This window comes from Salmo trutta, chromosome 17, assembly GCF_901001165.1.
Source record: "Salmo trutta chromosome 17, fSalTru1.1, whole genome shotgun sequence".
Lineage (NCBI taxonomy): Eukaryota > Metazoa > Chordata > Actinopteri > Salmoniformes > Salmonidae > Salmo > Salmo trutta.
The window spans coordinates 23342712-23362078 of NC_042973.1; the positions used below are offsets into that span (position 1 = coordinate 23342712).

The following is a 19367-nucleotide window of genomic DNA, read 5'->3' on the forward strand; positions in this document are numbered from 1 at the left end:
GCAGGGATAGTATGATACGGTAAAGCTGCTTTTTCATCTAGAATATGTCCCGCTGCATGATATGCAAAATAAATTATGAAGATAAAAAAATATATTTTTTCAATGACCTTGCTGGCTGGAGGGTTTGATATTTTCCTCTCTGCTTCAAATTGTTGATATGCAAATCGCCGTCACAGTAATCCCTCGTGGCTCCCGGACCATCACTCCTGTCTATCCTCCACATACAGAACAGAACAGACCAGACCGAGTGTCACTGAGCTGCAGAATCAGACCCGGAGAACCCAGCAGACTGGCAAAGCATTCCTGCCTTGCTAGCATTTTACACTATCCTTATCCTCCAGAGTTATTCAAATGACCACCAATAAAACATTATGATTATTAATATATATCAGGCGGGGCGGATTTTTTTGGGGATCATTTTTATTATAAGGGACCATGGAGAGGCATAGAATATGCATATCATCAATGGCATAAAAAGGATGATCATTTATTTGGGGGAGCAGGTGGTGGAGGTGGGGCTCTGATAGGAAGGTGTGTATAATAGGTTAGGTTCTCTCTGTCAGCAGAGAGGGGCTGAATCTGCATGTCACTCTTTAGGAGATCTCTGCAGAGGGAATAAGACAGATAGAAGAGGGATGAGGGATGAGCTGACGTGGAAAAGGCAGAGGTTGAACTCAGATGGCTCCTGAGAGGTATACCAAAACCAAAGTATTAAATACAGTTGACTCATTTTAACCGTTACTTTATTAAAAAATGATGACAATTATTATTATGAAGTCTGTTTTTTAATCTGGATATGTTGTATAGTTGTATGTGAATCATAAAGCAAATTCATGTACCTAACAGGAAGGTTTGTAACTTGCCTTATATTTTGCAGTTTTGGAGGTAACAGTTTTGGAGACAAAATTCTCCTGTGACAGAGAGCTTTTTCCATCACCATTCAGAATATTTAAGTCAGTAAGTTATTTGGAAAATTTGCATTGCGTGACGTTTTTTTTTCTGTGGAAAGATATTCATCAAAGTGGATCTTATTCAAATTAGTCTTGTGTAACAGGTTGCGGTAAATAACAGTTTTACTGTTGAGTTGTTGTTTCAGCTTATTGCTTGCAGAAGGCAGTGGAGGTATCAAGTGTAGTGGTAAGACTTTTGCATATTGTTTTTACAAAAAATACAACTCTAATAGCACTTAACCTTATGGTCTGCTTCATGGACATCAACAAAAATACCAATCACAATATCTATTATTTTTTTGGGACAATAATACTTTGTTTCTTTGATCTAGAGGCTGATTCTCAGGACAAGAACAGGTGTTTGTTTTGGGACCAATCAAAGTGATTATTTCATGGAAGAAGAGTACTGATTGTGGTGCTACAGTTTGAATTTCTACACATTTCTGCAAAGATGTGGGTGTATATGAAGAGTTTATTTCCAAAACTGTATATTCACCAATATTTCACATTTGTGTTTTTTCATCAGAAATGATTATTTATGGGTACCTTCGTGTGTGTGTGAAATATTACTGTTCTCAGATTGTTACTTCTTATACAACGGGTGGGTCTAATCCTGGACTATTAAAACGGCATTCCAGCCGGTGTCTATTCCACAACTTACCACCAGCAAAAGCTATGACGTTGAAATGCCTATTTACTCTGTTCCATCTCACTGCGCAATCTGTCTCATCAGCCCAGCCAGACAATTTATAAACTAGATTTCCACTATAAAAAGCATCTAGACATTATCTCCCATTTCTTTTAAACTAGCAATTGTTTTTCAATAGCGGAGAATTTTATACACCTGGCTGTCTTTCGCTCTGACATTTGCAACATTGTTTCAGTATTGAAATTCAATCTCCAGCCATCCCATAGTAATGAACGTGTCGGGAGGAGACAGACAGGAAGGCCGCTTTTCTCAGCCAGTCGAAATCATAAATCAGCATCATTTTTAAGGATATGTACAAAGAAATGTCAATAAAAAACAGTTAAAATGAAACGGAAGGCAGCTAGTTTGCAGTCTTTCCAGCTTCAGTTTGAAGTGATTGTGTTAGCTGTGTTGTTGGCTCGCTCCTCTGAACAATAGTGTCCTGAAGAGAGAGCACATATGCCAGGCGAAATCGTGCATGTCACTAGAAAACCGCTTAAACAAATGCAAAAGCAGCTACTTGCTGTTATTCTGTCTGCACTGTTTGACATGACTGTAAGTTAGCCGTAGTTGGCTAGCTAGCAAACAAAGGATAAGAACATTGCCAGCCAGTATTGCAATGGAATATTTAGAACGAATGAATAGATACAAAATGTTTTTTTTTAATGAAAATATGTCAATCATTATGTTGGTAACCCGTTGTATAAAAGTGATAATGCCCGAGATGCTGGTGTTTAGAGGATATATTGCCACGATTTGCTGTCCCTCGACTTCGTCTCAGGCCTATCAACACCCATGCCAATATATCCTCCAAACACCGGCTTCTCGGGCATTCTGACTTCAATAGATTTTAGATGTGTATGAAATGTATATATATATTTTTGAAAAACTTTATATATCCATTGTTTAGCTGGAATGGAATGTTTGTATCCTGTACATTTTAACTCAATGTGTGGCTGTGGTATTCACTTTTTGAAGAAAGAAAATTGTCTTTTTTATTTTCCCTCTGATCTGGTTGGCAGCGACTGTGGTTGTGTACAGACAGCCTGTTATCTGAGGGGGAGCAGAGGTGCCCAGCATTAGACGGTTAACTCCCGTCTCTACTGCTTGTCTGTACTGGATCTCCAGGGGTAGGGCTTTGGACTAGGCTTGAGGGGCTGGGGTGAGGGAGTGTGTTTCACCCTATGGGGTAAGGTCAGGAATGTAGATCTGAGGAGAATATTGATCTCTTGATATGTTCTCAAGCATCCACAGTAGAGTGATGTACAGAAAGCTAATCACTCCTTGTATTTTGGTTATTGTTTCTTGTAACATTTCTATTATAGTAGATGATTTTCTCACTCATTATCACTGGCTCACATTCTCATAGGATTGTGTCCCCTTTCTCTATGCCAATTGGACCTGTTGATGCTGTAGAAGTGTACAGTAACTGTGTTGGTTGCTGGGCCTCCTGTAGGCCTGAGTACATATCGTAGAGGTTCCACACCTGCTCTGTCTCTACTGTAACCTTGGTTGGTGCGGTGGACTGTGGGACTGTTGTGGTTGAAAAGAAACTGCAACGGCAACCCAATGTGTGTCACATAAACCATTCTAGGCTGCTTGTGTTTGTGTGAGGCTGACTGTCACTCTGCCATCAAAGGCAAATGAGCTCCCTCTTTAATCTGTTCCTGTGAATAAATATGGTAGCCATTACATGTCTCACCGTGGTATAATGAGCTCACTATTTAATGATGGACCTGCTTTAGTTTATTTATCTATAATGAAGGAGCTAGCTAATCCTCAACTCCCCCCTCTATCTATGTTCCCTCTTCTCTCTCTCTCGCCCCCCCCCCCCCCTCTCTCTCTCTGGCTTGTCTCTGTGTCACTCTGTTCCCCTCGTGATGATTGATAGGCGAGGGGTATAATCTAAAGGAACATTTCTCACTGCTGTCCCGGCCCTATCAGCCCAGCTGCTCCCATCGCCGATGTGTTAGCGCCTGCTGCCCGAGACAGTGCCATGGTGATTACGACCCTATCAGACGCCTGGCTTCTCTGCAGTGCGAGCCCACATCCTGTCCTTCGTACCCTGCGTTTCAGTTTGTTCTTTCCCCCTCCTGTCCTCTATCTCTCCCCTGCCAGACTCACACCAGCTTCCCACTCCAGCTCACTGCTCCATTATGTAGTGTAGGTTTTAGATCTGATGTATGTGGTGACCCTGTCACATGTACTGTGGTGAGCTTGGAGAGGGTGACTGACTGGCCATCTTGGATTGTTGTGTAGCTAGTAAGAGAGTTATTTCTCATCTCAGTATGTTCTGATATGAATTGTTGGCTTGGTGTGCCCAAATGGAAGTATCTCTGGAATGACTGAATGTCCATACAGAACCTCCTCCACCATGAGTTGGTGAATTAGCACCAGGAAATTGGCATTTCTGACACTTTTGTCATGTTCTCCTCTCACAAAAGCTCAATTTCCTCATACAGTAGGTTTCTCTCACATGGCTGTTAATACTGTAGGAGCAAAGTAGCCATTTTAGGAAGTGAGAGCAGACTCAATTGTCTCTCCTCCATTACTGGTACTTCCTTTTGCTTACCCATGATTACTGTATATTACAGGAGGCCACTATTATGTTGAAACATTGTTGGCTCTTTTTAGACAGACACAAACCTGCACTGTTATTATATAGCACCTTAGGCCTTCTTAATTTTTTTTATTTCACCTTTATTTAACCAGGTAGGCTAGTTGAGAACAAGTTCTCATTTGCAACTGCGACCTGGCCAAGATAAAGCATAGCAATTCGACACATACAACAACACAGAGTTACACATGGAATAAACAAAACATACAGTCAATAATACAGTAGAACAAAAGAAAACAAAAAGTCTATATACAGCGAGTGCAAATGAGGTAAGTTAAGGCAATAAATAGGCCATGGTGGCGAAGTAATTACAATATAGCAATTAAACATTGGAATGGTAGATGTGCAGAAGATCAATGTGCAAGTAGAGATACTGGGGTGCAAAGGAGCAAGATAAATAAATAAATACAATATGGGGATGAGGTAGGTAGATAGATGGGCTGTTTACAGATGGGCTATGTACAGGTGCAGTGATCTGTGAGCTGCTCTGACAGCTGGTGCTTAAAGCTAGTGATGGAGATATGAGTCTCCAGCTTCAGAGATTTTTGCAGTTCGTTCCAGTCATTGGCAGCAGAGAACTGGAAGGAAAGACTTTAGCTAGTGAATCTGAACATGGCCCTGACTGTAAAGCTTCATTCTCTAATATCAACTTTTCAGGTTTCTTTCCAAGTCTACATCCTGACACAGCTATGATTGAAATGTCCTTCATGAAGCCAGAAGGAGTTGTTGAAGTAGAGTTAATGATTGAATTAATTATCGAAGTCACATACCGTACAATTAATTTTGTGGCTTTGCCCGAGTCTTTTTTTCCTCCATCTATGCGGAGAGAATGTCGAGAAACATTTCTAATTAATTTATGTGTGATTATCAGGAGAGTTTCTTGAAGGTCTCCACTTTCAATTTATGAAAGGGTAGCAGTGGAGTTAGGGGAGGCTGGAAGAGATGGAGGCAAACACACTCACATGCACACACATTCTCTCTTTCTCTCTCTCTCTCTTTAAAGGGAGTTTTGGTGCAGCTCAGGGGTAGCAGTGGAGTCTTGATCAGATCTAACCCTTCTCCCCTGTCTGTGACCCTCCAGTCATACTGCTGCCCTCGGCCCTAACAATGTTGCTCTCGTTTCACAGCTTTCTCTGTTGGTACAGTACAGCCTCCTGGAGACAGAGAGGCGTGGGTACACTTAGAAATAAAGGGTTTTAAAATACTTATTTGCCTGTTCCCATAGGAGAACCCTTTTTGGTTCCAGGTGGAACCATTTTTGGTTCCAGGTAGAACCCTTTTGGCTTCTAAGTAGAACCCTCTGTAGAAAGGGTTCTACCTGGAACCAAATAGGATTCTGCAAAGGGTTATCCTATGGGGACAGCTGAATGACCATTTGTTTGGATCTAGATAGCACCTTTTTTTCTAAGAGTAGTAAATTTCACCAAGCCACTATTTATGATGACATGGTATTCTTTACATTACCTTGGGCTCCCTGCTGGCTGTGTTTTTAGAGTGATAAAGTAGCCTATACTTATAGCATAAGCGCTGCATAAGAGAAGGCTACAGTACTAGTCATGTATCTCTATCACAGGCTGTTATCACAAATAAACGTATTCAACCACTGGGCTTCTGAACTCAAAATGAATTTTTGCATGTAAATGTCAGCATTCTTCACATTTCTGTCTTTATTCCAAGGGGTACATTTTGTCAACACTGCCTTGCCAACCTGGGCTTACACATATTTTTCCCCATTTTGTTTTAAATTATTTGATCTTATTTAACATATTTGGATTTTGCATGTTCAGCATCTGCTCTTTCCTAGTGTATGTATTTTGCAGATAAAAGTTCAGCAGTGCAGTTAAGAGAAATTAGTTGGGTAAACAGTTGTAAATGTCAATGATAAAGTTCTGTTGAAGCTCATCTGATTAGCTTGGCGTCGCAGGTGTCTTATCTTTGCTGTGCAACAGAGTGTAAAATGGAAATTATTGCGTCCTGAGCATGAGAAATTTGTATTTTTTCAACTGAACTGATGCTGGACCCAAGGGACTGTGTTAGACCATGACGTTTCTATATCCTGACTGGAGGAATGGGTTTGCTTTCTTTCTCTCTCTATCTCTCTCTCACTCTCTCAATCTCTCACAGACACTCATATATTGTGACTGTTAGCTCTGATGGTCTCTCCAAGCCTGCACCGTAGGGCTCCTGTATACCGGTAGGGGCCCATCTCCTTTCCTCAGTTGTGAGGTGCAGAGCAGAGAGGGGGAGCCCCCATACTGAGTGAGTAGGGGAGCAAGCTCAGAGATTTGTCATTCAGCAGAGGTTAAACCCCAGCTATTAGTGCGGGGTCGGAGTGCGGCCCTGATAAAGACTTCCTGTTGTACTGTGTCAAAAAATCAATGGCTTTGCAGCGATGTGCTAATTTGATATCAACAATAGCCTTTTAAAAAATCAATTAGCCCTGATAGAGGAGACGATGGTGTTGGGGAATAGGGGAGATCCTGCTACAGACGGTTGTGTAACTATTTTTTACGCATTGAGATCCAATCAGATGAGTCCTTTTGAGCATGCTCGCCTCCCATAGGATGGTGCAGATGATCATGCGTGTTGTTTTGCAAACGTGACGACCAGCACAACGCTAGGTTAGGTTGGCCTGTTGTAACGTTGATGTAAGGTTGGTGATATCATTAATTGCCCAAGACCTCAAAGTTCTTGTCCACCTGTGCAATTTCATAGACAATGAACTACTGCACAAAGACAGGTGTGTCCAATAGTCTCATGATATGTTGAGAATGAATAGATAAGTGTAAGCTATGTATTTGACCAGGAAGTGCTACTGTATCTCTTTCTCATAACATTGTTTGGGTTATCAAGGCTGAGCTCCAGTGCCCCTACAGGACTGTACTGTAAACTACAGTTGTAGGTATTATGTTAACATGGTATTACTAACAACCCCTTTGAATGGTCCGTGGTGGTGTTGGTTTACACATAGGGACATGTAAGGGGCAGAATCTCACTGTTCACTGCCGTCATGTCAATCTGACAGACTTGTAAAACTACTTTCAGGTGTCTGTTAGCACGTATGTCTTTTACATAGCTTGAATGGGATGTTTATGCTGCGTTCGTAACGAAGTCGAAAGTGGGAATTTACCACATACGACTGGGAAAAATCCACTTGAACGGCCCTCAAACTGGTAATTCAAGTGGGAAACTTGAATCATCCTGAGCTCCCACTTCTCCCACATGCTGACCTCTGATGTAAATTACAAAGTAAATGACCTCAATAACAGCATTTTGGGCAGTTAAATGCAACAAAACATTATTTATGAAAAAGCAATGTATTAATATGGGTTTTGAACACTATCATTTGTTTACAATCACAATAGCTGTACTTTTAGTTTATGGTTTATGCAGCTTCCTGGCCATTAGCCAATCGGCGTTTCTCAACGAGGTCAAAGCACGTGAATGCATACAACTTGTATTTACGACTTCACAACTGGTAAATTCCCACCTCTTGCTTGGTTACGAATGCAGCGTTACCTGAATGTTTCTTTGTTCCTCTTGAAGGATTCAGAGAGGAAGTGGATTTGCGTGAATCTGTTAAATTGCCCGCGTGCCATGAGGTCACAATCCCTCAGGGTCTTTAAGAAAATAACACATCTAAACATGTGAAACTAATAGATTTTTTATACAAATGTATGGCCTCGCTTTTGCAGTATTCTCCCTCCTGTCCTCCCTGTCCCTCCTAAACTCCCTCCATCCCCCTCTGTCTACTCATCGGGTAATTGCATTAGTCATTTCATTAACGATAGGGTGATTGTTTTATTGTCTGCTATTGTAAAACGGACAGGACGCCCCAGTGGCTGGTGAAGCAGCCATATTGATAAGGCTTTGTGTGGACACTGCCAGAGTGGAGCTCTATTGATAAGGCTGGCTGATAGGTCTGTGTGGACTGTGGTGCAGGATCCCTGTTGATTAAGCCTGGTCCTGACTGTGTTTTGTGGGCACTGTCTGTGGTCCGGGCTGTGGATATTCTTGAGGTCTGCTGTGTGGGGGTATAGAGATGGTTTAGAGGCGAGGAGAGGGGCCAGCATATCAAGCGGAGTGGCCAAGCGGCACTGCAATGAACAGGGCTGTGGGGCTGTAGAGATGGTGTAGAGCCTCTACAGAGGGGCCAGTATCAGGCCGAGAGGCGAGCGCAGGGCATTGAGCAGTATTGATAAGAACCCCAGGTCATTATGGGGGTTTGTGGTGTGCAGGAGTGGTAATTAGCAGGGATTAGAACGGTAGGAGGCCCTGCGTAGCGTAGCACCGTGCTAACCTGTAGGGATTACTCATGTGCAGTGATTAAAATGGGCCTCGTGATCACTCCTCAGTGGGAGGATAAAACTGATCTTGATTTTTAAGCCACCTGTTGGATGGTGTGCCCGGGCGGCTGACCGTGCGTTGGCAACTTAGAGCTGAGACCTCCCATCCAGGTTACCTCTCTGTGGTACAGTGGGCAGAGAGCGGGGAACGGGGCAAGGCAGAATATGGAAGGAGGATGGAATATTTTTAGGTTCTAAACACTGACGCTCAGTGTGGTCTCTATATTTCTTCACAAAAGTAAAATCCCAGCAGACAATTTCACAATTAGGTTAATGGTGGTGTTCGTGCTGATAAGGCATCATGTGACCGAGGCCAGCCAATATCAGGGCAGCAGACTGGACATTGATGGAGTGTTGAGATTAGGTGGTCAGAGTGTGATCTGGCCAGGGGTGATGGGAGATAGGCCTGGACACTGGACTTCAGCCTCGCTGATGTGGACAGGAGACTTACACAAACACATCAAATGTATGGGAACCACATGTTTGACTCCGTTTCATGAATTCCATTCCCCACATTACAATGAGCCCATCCTCCTATAGCTCCTCCCACCAGCCTCCACTTAGTAACACACTCATAAGCTTGATTTGTTCCAATCTCCTTCTCACTACTGCTCCTTCATTTTTCCCTCCTTCTCGCTCCTCCCTCTGTCTGTCTCCTCCACCCCTCCCTCTCTCCCTTCCTCCCCCTCTCTTTCTCTCACTCTTGGCTGTGGGAAAGCCATTTTTATCAGCGTCTGTCTGTTGTTCTCTGGTGGGGATAGATACAGAGAAGATAGATGAGTGTTTTGACATAGAGAGTGTTAGACAAACACTCTTATCAGCCCGGTACTTTAGCCCGACCCCCGAAAGAGAAGCTGAACCATAGAGGAGATCGGGGGGGGGGGGGGGGGGGACACAGAGCAACAGAATCAACATGGAGGGAGAGGGACAGCTGAACGTGGTGGTAAACAGCATGTTCCAATGGTACTGCACTGTAGAGCACCATGGCTATGGGGGCTGTGTCATAGGACAGCTTACTGGAGGTACTGGACTAAGTGAATTTCAAGATTTCTTTCCTAATCATTCCTTTTTGAGAGATGTGTTTTTGTTTAAGCTTTTGAGATCCTACCTTTGAGATCCTACTTTTGAGATTCTGCTCTGTGGGATTGTAAGGGATATGAGTGTGATAGTGAAGGGCTCTCCTCCTGAGTGGCCCGAGGCTCCCTCTGTCCAAGTCTCACACTAATGCCTTGACTCCCATGTCTTTTTCTCAGTTATCTCCTAAGAGGAAGTACAAAAGTTTCCTTGGTTTTGGCCAACTCCTGCTCAGTCCACTCTGTGCTCAAGGCAACACCACACTCCCCCTAGTGTTGGAATCATCAGAGCGCTGGCCATGACATGACATAGATTAGGGATGGGCAACTTTGATGGGACACAAAAAAGTCTGTACTCATTATGAGGGGGCCGCAGTGCCTCGCAGGTCTGCGTACCCACATCCATACCCACACATGCAGTCAACTGATTTGTGCAGTCAATCTATTTTTTGCAGTTAAACTACTTTACCCACTTAAAAGGTTTTCACGCTCAACAGTTTCCCGTGTGTATCAAGAATGGTCCACCATCCAAAGGACATGTAGCCAACTTGACACAACTTTGGGAATTGAGGCTGTTCTGAGGGTAAAGAGCTGTTTGAAAAGATCTCCTGAAATTTTTGCCTGTTTTGGTGGGATGGAGCTTAGTTAACAGACCAATAAGAAAGAGTTCCAAACCTCTCAGCCAATAACAGCTAGTTTTCAGTTTTCTCCTCCCCACTCAGACCACTCATAAACGTCTGCATTGGACCTTTAACTACAAGCATTATACCAGTAGTCAGTAACATTTTGGGGGCCCTAAGCAAGATTTCTTTTGTACTCCCCCCACCTCGCGGGCAAAACATTATACTGGCCCCGGTCTTGACGGCAGATATATATTTTGAAAATGTAAAGTTAATTTCCTGCAATTGTACAAATTTTGCTATAAGGCGTAGAGACATTTTCCGGGCGTTCATAAACTCAAGAGCGTTGTCACGTTGTCCGTTCGTAAATTTAGAGTGTTTCACTCTCGGAGCGTTCAGAGCGCACACTGGACGCGCTCTGGCCGAGGAGTAGGATTGATTCGAGCGTTATGTTCTAACAACAGCAGTCAAGCACCCAAGCTAGTTGTCTAGCTTGCTAGCTACTTCCAGACACAAATGAGAGAACAGCTCACTCTGACCATTTTACTCGCCTTAGCAGAGCTGGTTAGGCTGTTTTCATGTTATCCAAAACATTGGTGACTGCAACTGTGCTGCTGGCAACAATTGAATTACGCTTTTTTTGCCAATGTTTACTGACACTGGCCATATTCAATGGGTGTTGAGCGTTTGTAAATTTGTCAGTTATTCTGCGCTCTGGCACACTCAGACGAGAGTGCTCTGAAATCAGAGTAGATAGCCAAAGCAAATTTACCAGCTACGTCTATCGACAGTTGTCGCAGTGACATGAACATTCTATTGAAATGGCTACTTGCATAGGGGTGTCTTTTGTTTAGACATGTAGCTAGCTAGCTAAACAATGAACCATAATCCAAACTCATAACATTACCACCCTGCGTAAATCTGCAGGTAGCTAACCAAACAGGTTCAATGTTAGCTAGCTAACATTAGGCTATAACTAGCAATGCCAATGGTTCTGAGATACAAATAATATTACTACTCAGATCATACATGTAACGTTAGCTAGCTAGCCAGCCAGCTAGCCAGCCAGCCAGCTAATATTAGCTAGCTAGCTAACAATACACTAATTTGAAATGAAAACTATTTTATGACAAACTTAGAAACGTGTAATATCTGAAAATGTAGCTAGCTAGACTCTCTTACCCGTATACATGGATGGACGCTTCACCCGCTCTGTCACGGTTGCCCTTAGTTTGAAGATGTAATCCAGAGACAGGTGGTTTATACAACACAGCCTTCTGTGCGTTCTCTTTTTGTCTGCTTATTTGCAATCAAACGCCAGAGTTTTCTCCATCTCCTTAGCTATCATACTCTAATTCCACTGATTTCAAAACTCGGTCCTCCAGAAAGTGGAGAGCAATGCTTATGCAGTTCTACTACGTGATATCTTTCAGAAAAGCCTCATTAGAAAGGATTACCTACACATACTGACCAGCTCATATTATAGACAGATTGGTCTGCCATGTAGCACGCAATCTGAACTCATCTCTCGGCATGTCCAGCCCACTCATTAGCTCAGCCAATCATGGCTTGCGGGAAGGTTGCTGTCTTTTACGTGGCTAAACCAACTAGGCTCATCATTTAATATTTTTATTTGTATTTACAGATAACATACAAGTTTGTTATTAACCTGTCTGGGGTATGTGGGACGATTTCGTCCCACCTACGTAACAGCTACTGGAATTCCAGTGGCGCGATTTTTGAATCGTTAGAAATACTATAACTTCAATTTCTCAAACATATGACTATTTCACAGCTATTTAAAGACAAGAATCTCGTTAATCTAACCCCACTGTCCGATTTCAAAAAGGCTTTACAACGAAAGCAAAACATTAGATTATGTCAGCAGAGTGCCCAGCCAGAAAAAATCAGACAGCCATTTTTCAAGCTAGCATATCATGTCACACAAACCCAAACCACAGCTAAATGCAGCACTAACCTTTGATGATCTTCATCAGATGACACACCTAGGACATTGTGTTATACAATACATGCATGTCTGTTCAATCAAGTTCATATTTATATCAAAAAACAGCTTTTTGCATTAGCATGTGACGTTCAGAAAACGCATAACCCCCGGCAAACTTCCGTTGAATTTACTAACAGTTTGCTAAATTACTCACGATAAACGTTCACAAAAAGCATAACAATTATTTTAAGAATTATAGATACATTACTCCTCTATGCACTCGATATGTCCGATTTTAAAATAGCTTTTCGGATGAAGCACATTTTGCAATAATCTAAGTACATAGCCCGGCATTACAGGGCTAGCTATTTAGATACCCACCCAGGTCAGCATCCACCAAAATCACATTTCCTATAAGAAAAATGTTCTTACCTTGCTTGTTCTTCATCAGAATACACTGCCAGGACTTCTACTTCAATAACAAATGTTGGTTTGGTCCCAAATAATCCATCGTTATATCCAAACAGCGACGTTTTGTTCGTGAGTTCTAGAATGCTTCTTCCCGGTTTCGCGCATGGCGCATTGGCGTGTCAAAAATGTCTAAATATTCCATTACCGTACTTCGAAGCATGTCAACCGCTGTTTAAAACCAATTTTTATGCCATTTATGTCGTAGAGAAGTGATAATATTCCGACCGGGAGTATGCATTGAGCCTAAACAGCCGAATAAAATTTCTCCTCAGAAGCGACTCATGCACGCGCATCATTCAAAGGTCCTCGGAGCATCCACTTACAAAAGGCGATAATATGTTTCAACCTGAGGCTCCCTCGTAAACCTTCAGTTATTTCGCGGGCTCTGAGAGCCTATTGGAGCCCTGGGAATTGTCACGTTACAGCTAAGATCCTTACTTTTCAATAAAAAGATGCAAGACGCACGACTCCTTGTCAGACAGGGTACTTCCTGCTTGAAACCTTGTCAGGTTTTTGCCTGCCATAGGAGTTCTGTTATACTCACAGACACCATTCAAACAGTTTTAGAAAATTCAGAGTGTTTTCTATCCAAACCTGAACAATAATATGCATATTCTAGCTTCTGAGTTGGTGTAGGAGGCAGTTAAAAATGGGAACATATTTTTCCAAAATTCTCAATACTGCCCCCTAGCCCAGACAGGTTAAGGCACATGAAAGTTCACATGTTCCAGAAGGCATTTCTGCCAAAAAACACATTTTGATAAAAAAATACGTTTACATTCAAATGGCTCTCGTGTGAAGTAGTGACGCGTGACATACGCCTAGATTTGTGAAACAAGTCACATATGATATCTGAGAGTGACTAACAAAATGAATGGGGGCTCCCTGGAGGTCAGGGTCCCTGGGCACTTGCCCTGCATACTCGGTCGGTATTTGGCCATGATTACTTAAGTTTAGATAGCTGGCTAGACTAACTTACCAATTAAAAAATGGTTAGCTGCACATGGCTAATTGAACGACTGTCAGTAACTGATATAACAATAGAAAACTGCTGATGCACAACGGAATTTCTAAATTGCACCTTGTGTATTCTACTATTATAACTCTCAACGGTAAATTGAGACACAACTGAGTTGGTTTTGTATGGCTTTGTATCTTGTTTGCTTGTGGGACCTGGGTGACTCTCTTCTCTTATTCTCTCTGTAGATGACCTGGAGCTAAGTGACGATATTGCTGACCCCAAGGTTCTGGCCCGCAGAGACCTCACCACTGACACACTATGGGGACCATACGCTGGGATCGTCCAATCAGAAGAGGCTGGAGATGACCAGGTACCAGAGGTGAGAGTTCAAAGTGCATGGAGGTAGAGGTTAAAGGTCAAGGGTCGGGAAGTAGGTTGGTCAATGGATCAGTAAATAAATAAAATGCCTTATCAACCATAGATCGGTCAGTGTGTGTGTGTGTGTGTGTGTGTGTGTGTGTGTGTGTGTGTGCACGCGCATGCTTCTATTATCACATTAACAATCACTATGTAGATTTGTGTGCTTCAATGAGCAGTATTTCTGGAGTTTGACTATGGGTATGAAAAGCTAGCCGAAATTTGTTCAACAGCTGAGTCAGTCACTGAAATCATCTTTGACTGAAACAATGTTGTTAACTAACCAGCTACCTACTTAGTGCTGCACACACAATGTTGAATATTTCAACAAAAGCTAGCAAGCTATTGTAGCTTGTAGTGCTAATGCTTAACTTATTAGGAGTTTTCATGAAGCAGCTGTTCTTCTGCCACGAGTCATTGCAGTAGCCTGAGTCAGCTGCTGTGTTCAGCTGACCCAACAATTACGATCGTGGAGAAACATGGTGATCTACGGTGTGATTTCTGAAAACAGCCAGTTCCTCTTAATTGTGGGGCTGCATGTCTACAGCTTCAGGTTAATTTAAACAGGCTAAGCAAGCTTTTTATGTCAGTGAAGGAAGGTCTAGCTTTAAGGGCTTTAAGCGAGACCCAGATGCATATGGTTAGAGTCCAAGATGTTTATTAAAAATCCCAAAATGGTTATGGACAGGCAAAAGGTAAAAACCAGTTCCAGAGGTACAGAATGGCAGGCAGGCTCGAGGTCAGTGCAGGCAGGAATGGAGTCCAGAAAAAAGAAAAACAGGCAAAGGTCAAAACCGGAAGGACTAGTAAAAGAGAATAGAAGACAAACTGGCACAGAGAGGCAGGAAACACAGGGATAAATAACCCAGGGAAAATATGCGACACCTGGAGGGGGTGAAGACAATCACAAGGACAGGTGAAACAGATCAGGGCGTGACAGTACCCCCCCCCCCCCCTATGGATTCCACCTGGCTTCCAACCTGGGTGCATACCTGGCTGACCGTGGTGTCGGCGGTGAAAATCAGCGATGAGGGCCAGGTCCAGGATGTCATTAGCCGGAACCCAGCACCTCTCCTCCAGGCCATAACCCTCCCAGTCAACCAGGTACTGGAAACCCCTGCCCTGTGGTCGAACCCTCAGGTGGCATATCACCTTATACGCTGGCTGGCCATCGATGACACGGGGGGAGGGTTGGGCCTAAAAGCAGAAGACAGAGGACAAGGGTTTAATCCTGGAAACTGAGTGTTCCTGGCATATTCCACCCAGACCAGTTGCTGACTCCAGGTGGTGGGGTTACTGGCAATCAGACACCGGAGTGCCGTCTCCATATCTTGATTGGCTCGCTCCGACTGGCCATTAGAGTGGGGATGAAACCCAGAGGACAGGCTGGCTGACGACCCAATAAGAGTGCAGAACGCCTTCCAGAATTGGAACGAGAACCGAGGAACCCCGGTCCGAGACAACGTCAACCGGGAGTCCATGGATATGGAAGACGTGCTGCACCATAAGCTGGGCCGTCTCCTTGCCTGAAGGTAACTTAGGAAGAGGGATGAAATGGGAGGCCTTGGAGAATCTGTCCACCACCGTCAGGATGGTGGTGTTGCCATCTGACGGAGGAAGCCCAGTGACGAATTCCAGAGAAATATGGGACCAGGGGCGATGAGGGACAGGAAGTGGCTGTAGGAGGCCAGACGGAGCTTGCCATGGAGTCTTGCTTTGCACGCATACCATGCATGCATACCCCTGCTCAAGAAAGCACATATACATGCCCGTCTGAAGTTTGCCAATGAACATCTGAATGATTCAGAGGACAACTGGGTGAAAGTGTTGTGGTCAGATGAGACCAAAATGTAGCTCTTTGGCATCAACTCAACTCGCCGTGTTTGGAAGAGGAGGAATGCTGCCTATGACCCCAAGAACGCCATCCCCACCGTCAAACATGGAGGTGGAAACATTATGCTTTGGGGGTGTTTTTCTGCTAAGGGGACGGGGCCATGTACCGTCAAATCTTGGGTGAGAACCTCCTTCCCTCAGCCAGGGCATTAAAAATGGGTCGTGGATGGGTATTCCAGCATGACAATGGACGGGGCCATGTACCGTCAAATCTTGGGTGAGAACCTCCTTCCCTCAGCCAGGGCATTGAAAATGGGTCGTGGATGGGTATTCCAGCATGACAATGACCCAAAACACACGGCCAAGGCAACAAAGGAGTTGCTCAAGAAGAAGCACATTAAGGTCCTGGAGTGGCCTAGCCAGTCTCCAGACCTTAATCCCATAGAAAATCTGTGGAGGGAGCTGAAGGTTCGAGTTGCCAAACGTCAGCCTCAAAACGTTAATGACTTGGAGAAGATCTGCAAAGAGGAGTGGGACAAAATCCCTCCTGAGATGTGTGCAAACCTGGTGGCCAACTACAAGAAACGTCTGACCTCTGTGATTGCCAACAAGGGTTTTGCCACCAAGTACTAAGTCATGTTTTGCAGAGGGGTCAAATACTTATTTCCCTCATTAAAATGCAAATCATTTTATAACATTTTTGACATGCGTTTTTCTGGATTTTTTTGTTATTCTGTCTCTCACTGTTCAAATAAACCTACCATTAAAATGATAGACTGATCATTTCTTTGTCAGTGGGCAAACGTACAAAATCAGCAGGGGATCAAATACTTTTTTCCCTCACTGTATCAGATGAGGGACTGTCATGACGCGTATGCCAGCTTAGGGGTTTGCAGGCAACGACCAATCCGATGTGGGGGAGCGTGATGACCGGCTTGCAGGGGCAGACGAGAGACATGCATTTATTTTATCTAGCCTAGTGATCCATCAATGATTTGGTTAATTATTAGCTATAATAAAACCAACCGTTCTAAATGCAACGTGGTAATCAGATATCTTATTCAAACTCAGCTTTCAAGCTTAAGTATGATATTTGCCCTTACTCATAGTTAGGCAGTTTGTCTTAACCCAAAATATGTTTACTCCATGGCTGCATTGTTTTTAAAATGGCATGTAGACAAACAAATGGACACATCTAGATTTAAAACGCACAGTTTCACAGAAATGTTCACAGAAATGTCTATTTTTGAAGTTTGCTGATTTTTGGCTGATTTTAGAAGAACACTTCTGAACACTTTTCTTCTCACTGCATGTCTCACTGCTTTATTTGGCACTTACTATAGTCATTTATTTATTTAACTTAAAATATTGAGATGAACATTTGAATTGGAATTGGGCTGTCTGAGTAAACACAGGAGTAGGTTGATATACTTTTTCATATTTAACTTAAAATCAGGAAAGCAGATAATGTGATGTTTATTATAGCCTTGCAGTCCACCTTTTTGGTATTTTGTACCAGTTTACATCTCTTTACAAAGGCATGGTCTTCAAATATGGATGATGGCAATATTTAAAATAATAATAATAATTGATTGGACTTGGCATTTTTCTAGACACTCAAAGTTATTTACAGTATAAGAGGAAACTCACCACCCTAACCCCACTTACATACTCTTGCAATAAATGCCATGGGATCTTTAGTGACCAAAGAGTTGGGACACCTGTTTAAAGTCACATCTTCTTAGATTTTTATTGAAGAACATTCCATTGTTGGTTAGTACTTCAACATTATTAAAATTAAATTGTTGCAAAAGTGTATGGTATAAATTACAGTGATCTATCTTTGAACTTACTGCCTTCATGTTCATTTCAGCAACACATTTCTATTTGGCTTTTGTTTGTCTGTCTTTCCCCTGGTGGCATTCATATGTCTTTGTGCCCACAACTTGAAAGGGAGTACCATTGAATGGAGGACTTTTAATCTTCCAGCTGAGTTTTTTTTCCTGCCAAAGGTTGTGCATCTGTTGAAGGTCAAGAATATGATATATTACTATTAGGATGAAAGGCTTGTAGGGAAACTTAACAACGTTGCTCTATCAAATAGAATAACTCCTCTGTGCTTGGAATGGAATTCCTTATGCTAATTTGCTACCTCAATTTAGATAAGTGTAGCAACAGTTAGCTACTGTACAAGTTACCTAAAAAAGAAAGACAACTTACACTTTTGCCCAGAACTTTTGTCCTTTCTCAATGTTATAAACTTTAGTGATGTTGCCAATTCTTGTTCCCGGATGTATTTAGTTATTTTTGGTGCTTTCAAGACAACTGGGAACTCCAAAAAACTAAACTGATCTTCAGGTCGGAAAGTCAGAGCTCTAGAAAGATGCCAGAGTTTCTGACTTGGCATTCCGAGTTGGATGACTGTTCAAAATGATTTTTCCTCGTCGGAGCCTGTTTTTTCCCGATTTTCCAGCTGTCTTGAACGTTCGAAAGTCAGAGATTTCCGAGTTCCCAGTTGTTTTGAACGTGGCATTGGTCCTCAAACTTGAACTCGAAATATACCTTAAGACGGCATATGTGTCGACACACCCTCATCTGATTGGTCGGGTAGGAAGGCTTTGTGAGCCGGCATAGGCGTCATCACACTCCCTCATCTGATTGGTCGAGTAGACGGGCCTTCTCACTTTTGTGGCTGTGCTAACTAGTGACAACCAGTCTCTCTGGCACTGACAAGGAGTGGAATGTTAGCTAAAGAGACTGGTACTCAGACATAAACTCAACAAAAAAAGAAACGTCCCTTTTTCAGGACACTGTCTTTCAAAGATAATTCATAAAAATCCAAATAACTTCACAGATCTTCATTGTAAAGGGTTTAAACACTGTTTCCCATGCGTGTTCAATGAACCATAAACAATTAATGAACATGCACCTGTGGAACGGTCGTTAAGACACTAACAGCTTACAGACGGTAGGCAATTAAGGTCACAGTTATGAAAACTTAGAACACTAAAGAGGCCTTTCTACTGACTCTGAAAAACAGCAAAAGAAAGATGCGCAGGGTTCGTGCTCATCTGCGTGAACGTGCCTTAGGCATGCTGCAAGGAGGCATGAGGACTGCAGATGCAATAAATTGCAATGTCCATACTGTGAGATGCCTAAGACAGCGCTACAGGGAAACAGGACGGACAGCTGATCGTCCTCGCAGTGGCAGACCATGTGTAACAACACCTGCACAGTATCGGTACATCCGAACTTCACATCTACGGGACAGGTACAGGATGGCAACAACAACTGCCCGAGTTACACCAGGAACGCACAATCCCTCCATCAGTGCCCAGACTGTCCACAATAGGCTGAGAGAGGCTGGACTGAGGGCTTGTAGGCCAGTTGTAAGGCAGGACCACAGACATCACCGGCAACAACATCGCCTATGGGCACAAACC

At 43.1% G+C, this 19367-nt stretch overlaps 1 protein-coding gene across 5 annotated transcripts in view; it reads left to right on the forward strand.

Annotated features, from left to right (window-relative positions):
- The window catches only part of zfpm1 (zinc finger protein, FOG family member 1), a 93366-nt gene that overhangs the window by 54450 nt on the left and 19549 nt on the right, over nucleotides 1-19367 (forward strand). For all 5 annotated transcript variants that reach the window (XM_029696240.1, XM_029696241.1, XM_029696243.1 and 2 more), the window contains one exon: nucleotides 13920-14053. In XM_029696240.1, the coding sequence (XP_029552100.1) occupies nucleotides 13920-14053 (134 nt within the window). The remainder of the gene's footprint in view (nucleotides 1-13919; nucleotides 14054-19367) is intronic.